Source organism: Carex rostrata, chromosome 16 (genome assembly GCF_964058835.1).
Source record: "Carex rostrata chromosome 16, lpCarRost1.2, whole genome shotgun sequence".
Lineage (NCBI taxonomy): Eukaryota > Viridiplantae > Streptophyta > Magnoliopsida > Poales > Cyperaceae > Carex > Carex rostrata.
In genome coordinates, this window is record NC_135933.1 from 4,639,877 (window position 1) to 4,656,076 (window position 16,200).

The 16,200-nt window shown below is 34.2% G+C and overlaps 1 protein-coding gene across 1 annotated transcript; it reads right to left on the reverse strand.

Annotated features, from left to right (window-relative positions):
- Window positions 1-14,052: 14,052 nt before the first annotated feature.
- On the reverse strand, window positions 14,053-14,826 carry LOC144567686 (uncharacterized). The gene has a single exon (XM_078317851.1). The coding sequence runs from the start codon at window positions 14,824-14,826 to the stop codon at window positions 14,053-14,055; it is 774 nt and encodes a 257-aa protein (XP_078173977.1).
- Window positions 14,827-16,200: the final 1,374 nt, after the last annotated feature.

A 16,200-nucleotide genomic window follows, 5' to 3' on the forward strand; every position in this document is an offset into this window, starting at 1 on the left:
ATATTTGTGAGTGATTAAAATTTTCCAAGGATTGGTATATGTAGGGTCTTTAAATTTCCACACCCATTTGGCAAGTAAGGCCCTGTTCATTATATCTAAATCCAAAACCCCCATCCCTCCATTTTGTTTGGTTAAACATACACTAGGCCAATTTAAAAGAGAGTGTTTTTTGGTAGTGGCCCCATACCCTTGCCATAAGAACTTGCGTCTATATCTATCTAATTTGGTAAGGACTCCTTTGGGAATGCGAAAAATGGACAAAGCATAAAGAGGAATGGATGTAAGGACAACATTTACAAGAGTCAACCTTCCACCAAGGGACAGTAATCTACCTTTCCAACTTTGCAGCTTTTTATCAAATTTATCAAGGAGGAACTGCCAATCTTTGATTAAAAGCTGAGAATTGTGTAGGGGGACACCTAAATATTTAAAAGGAAATTGAGAAACATGACAATGGAATACAGAAGCTAATTCAAATGCTAGTTGTTCATCTATATTAAGAGGAAAGAGTTCAGTTTTTTGTTCATTTATCCGAATCCCTGACAATGCCTCAAAGGCTCGAAGAGTCCACCAAGCTTTTTCAACATTTTGATGTGTAGCTTGTAGAAACAAGATCGTGTCGTCCGCGTAATGACAGTTTGTCATGGCTGATCGGTGGTCAAAACAAGAAGGGCCAAGGCCGTGTAGAAGTTGTTGGTGTTTACCGGCATTAAACAATCTACTTAAAGTATCAGCTGCAAGGATGTACAAAAAAGGAGACAATGGGTCTCCTTGACGTACTCCACGTTGACATCTAAAATAATTTGTTAAAGAGCCATTAACATTGACACATGAGGAGGAGCTGTACAGCCACCTTTGAATCCATTGAATCCACCAAGGACCAAAGGATCGCCCCTGCATAACCTCAAGCAAATAATCCCAATGAATTTTGTCGTACGCTTTTTCGAAATCAATTTTTATCACTACCCTTTTTTTATCAGTTTTAGTGGCATAGTGAATGATTTCTTGACTAAGAACAACGTTATCAATGATATATCGTTCCTTGAGAAAGGCGGACTGACTAGGGTCAATAAGTTTTTGCATGATAGGTTCTACCCGAAAGGTAAGCAATTTGGAAAGGATTTTGAAGCTACAGTTTACAAGGCTAATCGGTCGATATTGTTTGAGTTGGGAAGCATTAGAGTCCTTAGGGATTAAACAGATAACCGATTTGTTCAAATGGTGGAGGTCAAGGGAATTGTCAAAGAATTTCTGGCAGAGTAGAAGGAGTTCAGATTTGAGTAAATCTCAAAAATGTTGGTAGAAGAGGAAAGAAAACCCGTCAGGCCCTGGTGTCCCTGTGGGATCAAAAAGGAAAATAGCTCTATGGATTTCTTCTTCAGAAAAGGGTGTTTCAAATAAACGTCTATCTTGATCTGTTAATTGTAATCCTTCAGACCAGAAATCTGGACCTAATGAGGCGAATTTTGAACCTGATGTACCTAAAAGGTCTTTGTAAAAGAGGTAAGCTTCTCGTTGAATTTCAGAAGGTTGTGTAATTATTTGGGAGCCATTATCAAGACTATGTATGATATTCTTTTTCCTACGGTGAGAAGCAATACTATGAAAGTATTTTGTGTTTCGGTCTCCTTCTTGGAGCTATTTCTGTTTGGACCTAAGTTTCCAAGCTAATTCCTCATCATGATAAAAATCTCAACCATTCAAATACGTTATGCACGAATCTCAAAATTCAAATAATATTGCCCCTGCACTATTCTCGAATAGGCACCGGACACGTAGGTCACGCAAAATATAAGATATCTCAGAGGATACACACTAGTGGTTGCACCTATAATATTTATCACGGTCAGGTATATATCCATATTAGTATATATATGGAGCTGTTCGATCTAGAAATTCTTAAATTTTTTATGGGCAAGGGAGTTGGGTCGTAGCTAGCTAAGTCAGATGTAGCAATAAATGCATGTTCAATGCAATCCACTTTTATAAAAAAAAAAATGTACAAACACTTAGCCCAAGAATATCTTTTTTTTTGTACTTTTACACAAACATTTGTCTATACCATTAAGAATATTCATCATGCATGTGTTCTCGTGAAAAATAAATTCAATTTCATTTCATTTTTTTAATGCGTCTAATCGTCCTCCAACTCCAATTTTTCAGATCCGTTAATTTCTCTAATTATTTATGTGAGAGTTATAGAAAATAAGCCTCCGCACTCTAAAAAATAGAAGAAAAAAAAACTACATCAGCCCCATACTTCACGTGGTATGGGATCCACATACTCAATCCACACCCAACAATCTTCCTATTAGTTAGTTTTATATATATATATATACACGGGTTTTATATCTATATAATTGCCAATTACTAGCTAGCTAGTATCGTATTGTCAGGTACTTATACCTTTGCTGTTAGGTATTTATATTTTCTATATATCATACAAAAACTTAACAATACAAACTAAATTAAAGCCACTGACCTTCCAAAAAAAAAAAAAAAGCAATACAAACTAAATATATATATATACTTACATACACATTTATTGTCAGGTGTTTGTACTTCAAATAATTGGAGATTAAACTTAATTGAATTGTTCGACGTGCGTGAAAAGTTAAGTATTTAATTTTTTTTTGGTGTTTACATATGTGTTACAAATTGTTACTATATGTATTGTTATGTATTTATACTTGAATGATATATGTTTATATTTATAAAATCAATTATTCAAAATTTTAATGTTTATACTTACGTTATCAGTTATTAATATTTATATCTGATCTGTTATTTGCTATGTATTTGTACCTATTATAATGTTGCGATGTTGTTCAAAATCCAATTTAAAACAAATTACATCTATATATATTTGAAAAATATTCTATGTTATATTAATAGTTAGGTTCTTTACATTGAATAACGTAATTGTATATTGTGCTATTTATAATTAATTTGAGTTGGAGCAAATCAATTAAAATGAATGAGAGTACGAATATAAGTTCAAGCTAGTCAAAAGTTTAATGAAATAAATTAAACTTTAATTAAATTTGATTCAAATATGAGCAAATACGGTTTGCTAAATAAATTTACAGTTAATTAGTTTAATATTATGTTAACTTTCTTCTATGTTTTGTCACCTGAAAAAAATTATAAGAAAAAGAAAATATTTCAAGTGTAAAGTACATGATTAGTATCATCAAGTTAATTATTTCTATATAAGAAGTCACAAGATTAAAATCTAATGAAATAATTCATGTGAGATATATCACTATATTAAGGACTTGGTATTTAAAAAAAAATATATAGCATCATAAAAATTTTCAGAATTCTTTTTTTTTTTTTTATTAAAGCCCGTAGGCACATATAACACTCACAATACACACTCTACTCATGTATTCTGGAGATTCGAACCTAAGATCTCTAGCTCGTAGAAGAACATTCGCCTTAGCCAGCTCAACTATGCAGCGCTAGGCAAATTTTCATTTCAGAATTCTACCACTGCATGGTGAGATCTAGACGAAGTTATTAATACATTAATTATATATCATCCAAACGAAAGGCAATGCAACGTGCTGACTAGCTAAGAGAAATTATCATATTATGGGCTTCTCATCAACCCAACTGCAACCCAGATTCTCTAAATGCACTAATGGAAACTTTTTTCATATTTATTGCTACTAAATACTAATGCGATATAATATATGATATATAAAGGCGATTTTTAGACCCCATCCATTGACTTGATATAAATTAAACCAAATTAATTAAGGGCCTGCAGGATGGACATTCTTAATTTTTATTCGTAGCATTTAACAACAAAAAAATGTACAAACAATTAATGGAATTTGCTTAGATACTATTTAGAACAATGTATGGCTTGCTCATCAATTATCAGTTCAACACGTAGCAAAAAGTAAGACAAAGTTGGCTCGATATATCGTCCGACTCAATTAATAACAAGAATGTTAATTAACACTTGTCATTCCTTAATTAAGTTGTCAAGAGCTTTTACATTGTTCTAGTTATTTAAACGATCAAACAAGATAAAAACAATACCACAATATGGTTTTCTTATAATATTACCAATTAAACTGCTGTTTGTTTTCTACTTCTACAGTACAAGCAAATTAAACATTAATTGCAAAAATAGACCCATAATGCATGTCAAGGCAATGCATCTATTGATGCATGTATGTACCCTATGTTAGATGTTGTATGCTTAATTTGGAGATAATGCTGAAGCCCAGAATGAACTTAATGAGTTAAACGCGTTTGATTGGATATGGAATAATTAATGGCTAGATCCGCCTCCCATGTGAAACGTGCATGTGCCACATGTCCAGAAAGAAGAAAGCAAATTAACTGTTGGCTGGCTTCTTCTAGCAAAGTACGTAGCCTGATTGAGGGTTCCGTGCTTCTTTGAAGTGAGATGCATTTAATTTGTTAACTGACGAAGCTTCTCGGTACGCATATATATATATATATATATAGTGAATTAATAGCGGCCAGGTGTACTATTTGACCGTGCTACGTTTATGCAACGTCATGTGTCGTGATGGTGCGTTTGATATTGGGTTAATCTAAAGTCAAGGAATCCTTGGTCATTTTCGTGATAGTTAATTAATTATGTATTATGAAATTTAATTGAATTTTCATTTTTACAAAAATATATATATAATATATAAAAATGTCAAATGTGTATTTATATTTTAGTGGAGATTTGAAATCAAATTATAGTTGATCACATATAACACGGACAATTATATTTTGATATATAAATTGTTCAGTTTAAAGTAGAAGCATGATAAAGGCACAATAAATAGAAGTATGAGAATCAACTTTTGATCTAGTAGCAAAGATAATATTCTTTGTGTGAGAGGTTGCATGTTTGAAACTAAAAAAAGACAATTATTTATAGATAATAAATAGTTGAGTGGTTTGATCTCCAATATTTATTTAAAAAAATAAATAGAAGGCATTTGAACTCCTTCATAGACAGATCTATATCCTCCTAAGTACCTGATTGAGTACAATGAGCTCTAATTAATGAACTCCCAATCGAGTAATTGGATATCAGTTCCTATATAGCCTATAGGGGATCCATTTTGAGATTCGTATATATCAAGTTTTTTTTTGAAAAATAGTGGTATTTTACCACCGATTTCATTGAAATCAAGAATCATAGCATATTTGACATAGTACCTAAAATTGATACCAAAATCAAATATGTCAAGTCTTTACAGTTGTTCAAAACATAAGCAAAAACAATAGAAAAAACCAAAACATTTTACCATGTCTACAACACAAGAAAGCAACAATCATAGAAAAATACAAAAACATCATAACATGCATAAAACTAAGTACTACAAATCTAATAAGTCTTCATCCTCTTTCTCGACGCCAAACATTGTTAAAACTAATGATCGAGTCAAATCTAATTGCATGTACTGAGTAAGGTATTGCAGTACTGGATATAACTAATTAGTGGGTGTTAAGTAGCAACGGTCCCTTCCATGATATGGGGACGTTTTTTTAGTGGTCCCATTCCACATGCTTAACACTGTGCTGGAGCTAGGGCCTTATGGGTCTATGGTTATAGCTAGCGTGACTTATTTCAATAATTTTTTTTTTCCTCAAAATATTAAAAAAAAAAAAATCTCGTAAGCTCATGGGCAATTTGAATAATTGTATTTAATTAGAGAAAGGGAAGTGCCTAATGATACGGTCGGGTTTGTCTATTTAATAATTTCTCTTGACACCTAAAATACTGTTTTGACAACTAAGATAAAAAATTATTGAATCGAACTAATTAAATTTATGTATACCTATGCTCCATCAATAAATATGGGTGAAAAAGGATCGGATACAGAGTAGACACTTTTCGCGAGGGGAAAAACGCATTTATAACAGTACTCCGTCGCGAATAGAAAAAACAGAACAATGACAATACTCCATCGCGAAAAGTCACTTTTTTATCCTCGCAAAAAGTGTCTCATTCTTATTGTGGATATAGTGAAAAAATAATATTTATATTTTTTTTTCGGATACAGATACGGAGTGAATATTAGATGGATCCGGATACGAATATGGATCAGATCGGATATTTATTAAAATAATAGAAAATTTATTAAAAATATTAAAGTTCATAATATTTATCTAATTATAATAATGAATAATATAATTTTTTTCATAATATATATTAAAATATATGTTATATATCAACTATTTGGATACATATAATTGAAATGTAAAACCATATCAGTATTCATATCCACACGAATATTAAGATATCGGATATCCACATCTAATTTTTCGAATACGGATCAGATATTATCCATACCATTTTCACCCATATCAATCATTTAAATAGGCACAATATAAAATTTAGTACCAACTTGATACTAATTTGAATACATTCGGAATTCATGAAATGTGAGTATTAAAATTATTTGATGTACTGTGACTAATTAAACAACTGCAATTGCATGAATTTTATGTGTTCATGAAATGAAAATAAATCGTAATTTAAATATGTTAAATATGTTAAATTTCAACATATGCAAAAGAAGACTTTTGATTTTTGTTCTGGTAATTACTATTTTACCTTCACAAGAAAATAGTTTCAACTATCATTACTTTATTGTGAGGTAGATTCTCTATGTCTACATTCTTCAGGTAATACCTTAGGAGTTGGGAGCTCTTAATTACATTTTAAAAAAAAATTCCTCCTCTATATCGACTATATATTTTACAACAACAACAACAGAAATAATAATAATATAACTTTAAGATCTTCGACGAATAATTTACAAAATTATTAAAATATATGTAAGCAATAATGCAAAATAAGGTGCCACCTTTTCGGCTTAATTCTGCAATTAGTTGCTGATATCTCGCAAACTTATCTATATTCCGACCTATATTTTGTACCAAAATATGTGTTTAAACCATTAAATCGGTCGTATTTCATTGAAATATCTATAGAATGTGGTACTGCTACAAGTTTGTTCTTATTTTGTAGGAATTAGATGAAATCGATGAGAATCTGGAATTTGAGAAGTTTTTACACTACCCGTACAACATCTTGTCCGGCCCATATCAACCTCGACTCGACCACAGACTCGACCGCTGACTCGACCACAGAAGAAACACAGGCACGCGGCCCGGATAGGATCTTGTACAGGCCGTGTCAGGCAAATCCGGAAACAGATCCAGAATATGGAAACAAGGCCTATTGAAGGAAGGTCGGCCAGAAAAACATATAAGCAAGATTTCTTGCACCAGAGAGCTCATTCTGGAGCAGAGAAGTATTTTCTAGGGTTTGGATTGGCGGCTATTGCTTGGAGGCGAAGTTGAGAAGCAAAAGACGCGAGTTTTGTTGTGGATCTTCTTCTTCTTTGGGTTTTATCATGATTTTGTTAGCCCTTTGGTCAGGTTTTTCTAATTTACTTAAAACCTTAACCTAGATCTATGTAAGAATTAAATAAGCATAGCGGAAACTACTTACTTTCCATCTTTATGGCATTCCGTCTATTGCCTCTCAAGCAATATCAAAGGAATCGATGAAGATGGCTTGATTAACTTGCTCGCACGCTCAACCGACAAATTACTTGGCTAGCGAGTCCTTCCACAACTCTTGAACTCTCTCTTACTTGTTTCTGTCTCACGAATTGAAGGCATAATATCTGGTCTTTTATGGAGCAAGACAGTGGAGAATGATCATGATGAGTTCAAGGTTGTGGAGACCCAGCCCTTTTATAGTAGTGCAAAACTTGTGAGACAAGTTTGCCTAGCTAAAACTTGTGAGACAAGTTTGCCTAGCTAAAACTTGTGAGACAAGTTTGCCTAGCTAAAACTTGTGAGACAAGTTTGCCTAAATTTATTACTGCTATTATTTTAATCAACTATAATCGGTCCATTAACAATTATAATTGATTAACATTATTCTATATGTATTCGTATCCAAAACCTTATTTAAATACGTATAATGCCATGACTTAATTAATCACATTGTTTGGCATATTTTAATCATTACATAAATGTAATCTTGTGACAGTATTTGATATCATAATCATAATGCACGTATGTCCAACTTAATTATTGTAATTAGACGTCTCTAAATCCAACAATCTCCCACATGGACAAGTGCAACCTTTTGATTATATATCCTTAACTTTATTGCATGCAACTTTTCTGTCTTTACTTATAGTATTTCTTAAACAATTCCGTCCATCAATTATGCTAACAAAGAACTTAAGCGGCATTCGTCACATTTATTCGCAACTAAACCGACATAAATCACGCTGCCAACATAACTGAATGACATGAATTTGATTTGGACATATAGTTTAGAAATTACACGCAAGTGTGATTAGACGTGCCTATTTCTAATTGAGTTACCTTAACTTTACTGTATGAGGTCAACAAACTTAAGCTTTAAAGAGAGAAATAATGAAACTGAATGCAACTTGTATATATTTCATCAAAACTGTTTACAATTACATTACATAGAACATCAGAAAACAAAACTTAACACATATTCAGACTCCCACATTTTCTATATATCCTAAACAGATATTACACCCATACGAGTAACATGTTCGTGAAACTGCTTGGGTGGTAATCCTTTAGTAAGAGGATCCGCAATCATGGAGTCTGTACCTATGTGTTATATACATAATTCATTATTCTGCACTCTCTCTTTTACAACCAAAAACTTAATGTCGATGTACTTCGACTTTGACGAACTTCGGTTGTTGGTTGCGTATAACACTGCTGAATTGTTGTCACATAATAATTTGAGTGGTTTCTGAATAGAATCCACAATTTTCAGCCTTGTGACGAAGTTCTTCAGCCATACGCTATGATTAGATGCTTCATAGCATCCGACAAATTCGGCTGCCATAGTGGAGGAGGCTACCAATGACTGTTTAGCGCTCTTCCATGACACGGCACCGCCTGCCATCATAAAGATGTATCCTGATGTCGATTTCATGCTGTCGACACATCCACCAAAATCAGAATCGGTATATCCAATGACCTTGAGCTGTTCCGATCTCCGATACGTGAGCATATAGTCCCTAGTTCTCTTTAGGTATCTCAACACTCGCTTGGCTGCCTTCCAGTGTTCCATACCTGGGTTACTTAAATATCTCCCTAGCATACCAGTAATTAACGCAATATCCGGACGCGTGCATACTTGTGCATACATGATGCTACCTACGGCTGAGGCATAGGGAATATCTTTCATGATGTTTTTATCTAAGTCAGTTTGGGAACATTGTTTTAGACTAAACTTATCTCCTTTTGATACAGGGGTATCTCCTGGTTTACTATTTTGCATGCCAAATCTTGCAACATGTCATTATCGTTACTGACAAGCAATATGTCATCTACATATAAAACCAAAAAAATAAATTTACTCCCACAGAACTTAAGGTATATACATTCATCTACTATGTTAGACTCAAAACCAAATGAGCTAACAACTTTGTGAAACTTATGATACCAGTGTCGAGATGCTTGTTTTAGCCCATAGATAGATTTCTTAAGTCTGCAAACCATAGACCCTGCATCACCTGATACAAAGTTTTCTGGCTGCTTCATATAGATCGTTTCATCAATGTCACCATTGAGAAATGCCGTCTTTACATCCATCTGATGAAGTTCTAAATCATAATGTGCTACAAGTGCCAATATAATCCTTAAAGAGTCTTTTGATGAAACCGGAGAGAAAGTCTTTTTATAATCAATGCCTTCTTTCTGTGTGAAACCTTTCGCAACAAGACGTGCCTTGTATTTTTCAACATTGCCTTTAGAATCCCGTTTAGTTTTAAATATCCATTTGCAACCAACGGGTTTCTTGCCTTTAGGTAATGGAACGATATCCCAAACGCCATTGTCATACATAGATTTCATCTCTTCATTCATGGCATTAATCCACATTTGAGAGTTAAAGCTTTCCACAGCTTGTTTGATATTAACAGGGTTATTTTCAAACATGCCAATGTCAAACTCATGTTCTTGAAGATATGCATAATCCTTCGATTGTGTAGATCTTTTCTCTCTAGTAGATCTCCTAATTGGCACAGGCTTTATATTTTCTTGAGGTTCATTTACAACTTGATCTTCAACAGGAGGAGGAACATCATTTACAACTTCTGAATCTCCCACAGGCCCTAGGCCATCAACATTGGTCATGGCAATGTCAGGGTTTGGGTTGGATTCAGGTCCATTTGTGTTCTCTATTCCATGTTGAGTTTCTAATTGAGCTGTTTGGGATGATGATGTTTGCACATTGTCAAAAGATGTATTTCTAAACGCAATCGAAATTTGAACAAAACCAGGACTTTGGTCCATAGTCTCATTCTCATTCGTCTCTTCTTCTTCAAAAATATTATCTTTTGTCATATCTCCCCCCACAAACTCATTATCCTCAAAAAATTTCGCACTTCTTGACTCGAAAACTATATGTTCTGTTGGATTATAGAATTTATATCCCCTAAATCTTTCAGAATAGCCTATAAAGTAACAACTAACGGTCATTTCGTCCAGTTTCTTTTCACTTGGCTTATAAGGCCTAGCTTCACATGGACATCCCCAAACTCTCAAATGATTCAAGCTAGGCTTGCGCCCAACCCATAACTCGTAAGGGGTCTTGTTAGTTGCTTTAGTAGGCACTCTATTAAGTATGTATGCTGCAGTCTTTAAGGCTTCTCCCCACAGATTCTCAGGTAGAGTTGTACGAGCAATCATACTTCTCACCATGTCTTTAAGGGTGCGATTTCGCCGTTCAGCAACACCATTCATTGCAGGTGAACCTGGCAACGTATACTGAGGCACAATTCTGCATTCCTCTAAGTATTTTGCAAAGGAAACCTTGACGCTGTTCTCCTGATCCATCATATCTGCCGTAGTATTCACCACCACGATCAGATCTGACAGCTTTTATGCGTTTGTTAAGTTGTAACTCAACTTCCGCTTTAAAATTTTGAAACACGTCTAACGCTTCAGCCTTTTCCTTTATCAAGTAAATATAGCCATACCTAGAATAATCATCTATGAATGTGATAAAATACCGATGACCATTTCTTGTAGCCTTTGGAAAATGACCACATATATCGGTATGAATCAATTCTAAAACGTCATTACACCTTTTGGCATTATATTTACGTTTATTAGTTTGTTTTCCCTTTATACAATTTACACAATCACTTAAGTTTGTAAAATCTAAAGGTTGGAGAATATCATTAGACACAAGACGTTCTATCCTTTTCATAGAGATATGTCCTAATCGCTTGTGCCATAATGTTGCTGATTTCTCGCAAGTTAATTTACGTTTTCTATTATCTATATGCAGTGCCTCTGAATGTGAAGTGTCTATATCTAAAAAATAAAGATTATCATAAGAAGACAAGATACCAGAAGCAAGAAGCTTAGAATTTTGACACAAACTGAAATTTCCATTACTAAATGAACATACATAACTATTTTTTTCCAAATAAGATACAGAAATTAGGTTCCTTCTGAAGGATGAAACCACTAAAGCATCAAAACTTAAATAAAATCCTGTCCTACATAATAATCTAAATTTTCCTATGCTTTTCACTTCTACTTTGCTGCCATTTCCTACGTAAACGTAGCGCTCCGCCTCACTTGGCTTGCGATGGCTTAGGCAACCCTGCATCGATATACTGATGTTAGACGTTGCACCTGAATCTATCCACCAAGTATATCTTGATACAGAACTTAAATTAACTTCAGAACAAACTAAAGCAAGAGACATACCTTTCTTTGCCAACCATGCATGATAGTTGTTGGGGTTTCGGGGTGCTAATCCAAAACCCCTTTTAGGCTTAAGGTGCGGAATGACCGTAGAACAAAAATTTCTACGGCCAACTTAAGCTCAGGATTAAACGGGGTATGTCGGGAAACTTTCCAAGGCGGTCCACCTTCAGAATTCCTTTGGCATCAAAACCCAATTTAATCCTTTTACAGATCTACTCCATAATTGATTTCTAAAACTTTAATCTACTTACAAATTAAATAGATTAATATAACATATTTATACCTTGTTTCCAAATCACAGTTGGAATGCAGACCGAGCGAGTAGAGCCTCACCAGGGAAGGAATCGACTCGGAGTATCACACGTGTGATACCTCTATCGGTTATCCACCAGGACTAACCGGAGAGCGGTTTATTTCTTCTGCCAGAAATACCGTAAACCGCGGAATTATGCAAAAACACTATTCATGGGGAAAAAGACGAAAACCCGTAAACACGAATTTTCGGTTGCTCAGTTTCATCAATATGCAAAACTGACATACCGCTAAATTCGGTAAAACACTATTCATCAATCCCGTAAATATACTCCACAACAACCCGCAAGATTATACGTCAAGTACGTATAACTTTCTTTTCTCAACCGAAACACTATTTGGGAGAGAAACCGAGAAAGAGAGAAAATACCGATCCGTTTCGACACGAAACGGTATGAGTGAATTAGCGATTTTTCTCTCTACCCCTCCACCCCTATTTATAGGGTTTAGGATTGGTTGCCAAATGACCAAAATGCCCTCCAAGTTCGGCCTATTTACAAGATATGCCATCGAATGGAAAATGATGATGACATGTAGATAAGATCGATGACGTGTCATCTGGATAGGATCGATGACACGTCATGCGGATAAGCACGAATCTGAAAAGACCCGAATGCCCTCGGCCCGAACACAAATAATGTTTGTATAATTATTCTGAACAATTATATATATTTTTCTGCGGTTGTTTGTTTCGGTATCGATGACGTGTCATCTGGATAGGATCGATGACATGTCATGCGGATAAGACGAATCTGAAAAGACCCGAATGCCCTCGGCCCGAATACAAATAATATTCGTATAATTATTCTGAACAATTATATATATTTTTCTTGCGGTTTGTTGTTTCGGTAATTTATACAACGTGTCCTGCACATTTATAAATTAACCGGTTAACTTTTATACAACGTGTCACACACGTTTATAAATTAACCAATATTTTTGCTTGTTATTTTTACATAACATTTATAATTTAATTATAACACGTATAATTAATTATAACCATCTTACTATTGATCATAACCAATTTATAATCAATCACAATAAGATTCTCCGATTAACTCCTATATGGTGTGACCCAATAGGATCTGTGTTATGTTGGTAAATAGAGTTAAAACTGTTTTAACTTCTATAATCATGGGTGACATCTGGCAACACATCATGACCATCCAATTACACAGATGATGCTGTACTGTACAATATCACGATCCAGTAAATAATTTACTTGTGTCTGTTCTTCTGTCTCATAGCTATCAGATCAGTTTCAAGGTAGATTGTGTGTCATCCTTGCTAACTGAATCTTTTCTTGATCTTGAGCAGATTATCAAATATAATTACTCTTGTAATTATACCGCTAGCAGATAATCTAACTCTACCAAGGGGCCCAGTGATGCTATAGCTCGTATAGAGATACGAGGGACAAATAGTATTCTTGGTAAACTATCACTTCCTCAGCTAAGCTATACATATGGAAAAGCTACCGTTATGACTGCTTTTTACGGACAGCGGTAGATAACAATCACACATACATATTTCTCAGTGGGAACGATAAATACCTCATACTGTAGAACCTGACACTGAATGAAAACATAAATGACACGAACACAATTCTATTTAATGTTTCATTCGGGGTCTGTCAAATACCATGTTCCTAGAACATGTATCTATGTGATTAAAATGACATCTCGTGTCAGGTGGTTTGTAAAACTTAACCATCTTTTAATCCACATACTAACCTTATCGCGGTAATTAGTGTTCCTGCTAATTACCTTGGTCAGTGACCTTTTAAGAGTATATATCATCTATATTATGGAGTTTCACAATTTCAGTCATGAACTCGAAATGATCCATAAATTCAATAATACTCAAGGCAACAAAATGATATATAAATAAACATTCAATTCATGAACAAAGCTTTATAATAATTTATCGTATTATTGACTTCTAGATTATTACAAACTAACAATAGTTGGTGCAGAATTTCTTTGTATGCCCAGGTGCTTTACAGAAGAAGCATGTCCTTTCTTCTGAATTATCAGAAGTATCATTTTTGTTCTTCTTTGCATCTTTGTCTGCAGCTGCCTTGGTGGGTTCCTTTTCCTTGGCAGTAAACTTGCGCTTCTTGCCTTTACCCTTAGGATTAGATGTTACTACATGAGCACTTTCTCCCTTAGTCATTTTCTGTCTCTCTTCCTCCTGCACCAACTGAGCCTCAAACTCAGATAGTGTCCACGTCTCTCTTTGACAATTATAAGTCAACTTGAATTGACTAAAGTTAGACGGGAGAGACAGAAAAATGAACTCAATGAGAACCTCATCAGAGATGTCATAATTATGCCCTTTCAAGGCACGTTGCAGTCTTGTCATCTCAATAACATGCTCTCTAACCCCTTTTTTTCCCTTGTATTTTATTGTTGCCAACTTCACAAAAAGTGTACTAACTTCAGTCTTTTTACTCTTTGTGAATTTCTCTTCAAGGGCCTTAAGGTAATTTTTAGCGCCGGTTTCTGTATCAGGTATTATGCCTCGAAAAGTCTCATGGATTGTTTGCTTCATCACCATTATGCACATGTGATCTGAATGCTCCCATTTTTCAATATCAGCCTTCTTTTGGGGAGTTTCCTCACCCTCTTTATCAGGCTTGGGGCAATCAAATCTCAGTGCAGTGTCCAATTGCATGATCCCTAAGACTAATTTCAGCTTTTCCTCCCACTGTTTGAAATTGTTCCCCATGAGGGGCTTAATCTGACTTAGATTTGACATTATGTTTAGATCTGAAAATTTTAGAACAAGGAAATAATTTAGATACGATGCGTCACGATTTGATCCTTAATCATAATTCTAAAATCTATCTAAAGGCCTATGTAAAACTATTTGCTCCATTAAATCTTTAGCCAAAACACCATTCAGTAATGAAACACCTTTGGGTGCAATCATTACCTTCAGGCACTCTGGCGTAGTGAATAAAGTACAAACATATAACCTTTTTGACAATCAACCTTTGGGTCAAATTAACATATCCATGAACTAACGACCAGGCCAGTCAACGGGGGGAGGAGGATCACAGACGGATCGCTTATGTTCCAAGCCCCCGATGCTTTTCTAGACATCGCTAGTCCATGTGTGTTGCAACTTATTTTTATACACTACCCTTATGCACCAAACAACTTAGCAGGCGCCAACCCTCCTTTGGAAAAGCTAACACCCACGTCCATTGTCAGTACGTCATTTCAACTTGTCATGAGTCATCCTTGCAATTGTCTTACACAGAATGGTTCGTTTGCGAACATCAATGCTTGACTCATGCAAAAACAACACATGTATACCTAAACGCCTTTAGTTAGGTTCCAAAATTATGTCTAAAACCTAATCTAGGACGTACGTATAGAATCTACTCATCCTAAATAGAATACAGGATCTTATAGCATTTTTAAATTAGAATATACTAATTTTATATGTCAACTATATTCATCAAAATAATTATTAGGTTTTAGTAGAACTTTAGCAATTTCTACAATGATTACCTTTTAGAAATGCTTCAATAATTTATTTAGAAAATACTAAATAATTTTATGCCATAATTAGCATTAATTGTGATCAAATTCAGAATTTAGAATTATACCCTTAATTAGCGTTAATACCAATTTTAAATAATATCTAAATCCTAATAATTAAGCTAATTGTAGCATAATACATAGTAATTATAGTAATTATAATTATTACAACCTAAATTACAATTACTTACAACTACTCCTAAGGTCTGGTAACCGGAAAAAATAATCTAGAGTTAACAAATTTTTCAGATCTGGAATCGAGAGAAAACAAAATTTGAGAGTTAACAAAAACAACATTTTTTTTATTGGTTCTGTCCGTTTCAAGATAACTTCCTCAAATTAATTCTTTATAACCAGATCCGAAAATTCAAACCTAAATTACTTTCTCTAATTCGAATTTAAAACCTTAAATTGTTGCATAATTAATCCTTTTGAAAGCAGATCAAGGCACTTTCGTATTTATTCACTCAAATCAATAAATTATGCAAATTAAAAATTAAAATCTCAAAAAACTTCTCCAAGATCGCACGAAGCGTAAGGATGGGTTCAAATT

Excerpts from the sequence above, each read along its gene's own strand:
- LOC144567686 (XM_078317851.1), bottom strand. The coding sequence starts at position 14,826 with ATGGGGAACAATTTCAAACAGTGGGAGGAAAAGCTGAAATTAGTCTTA.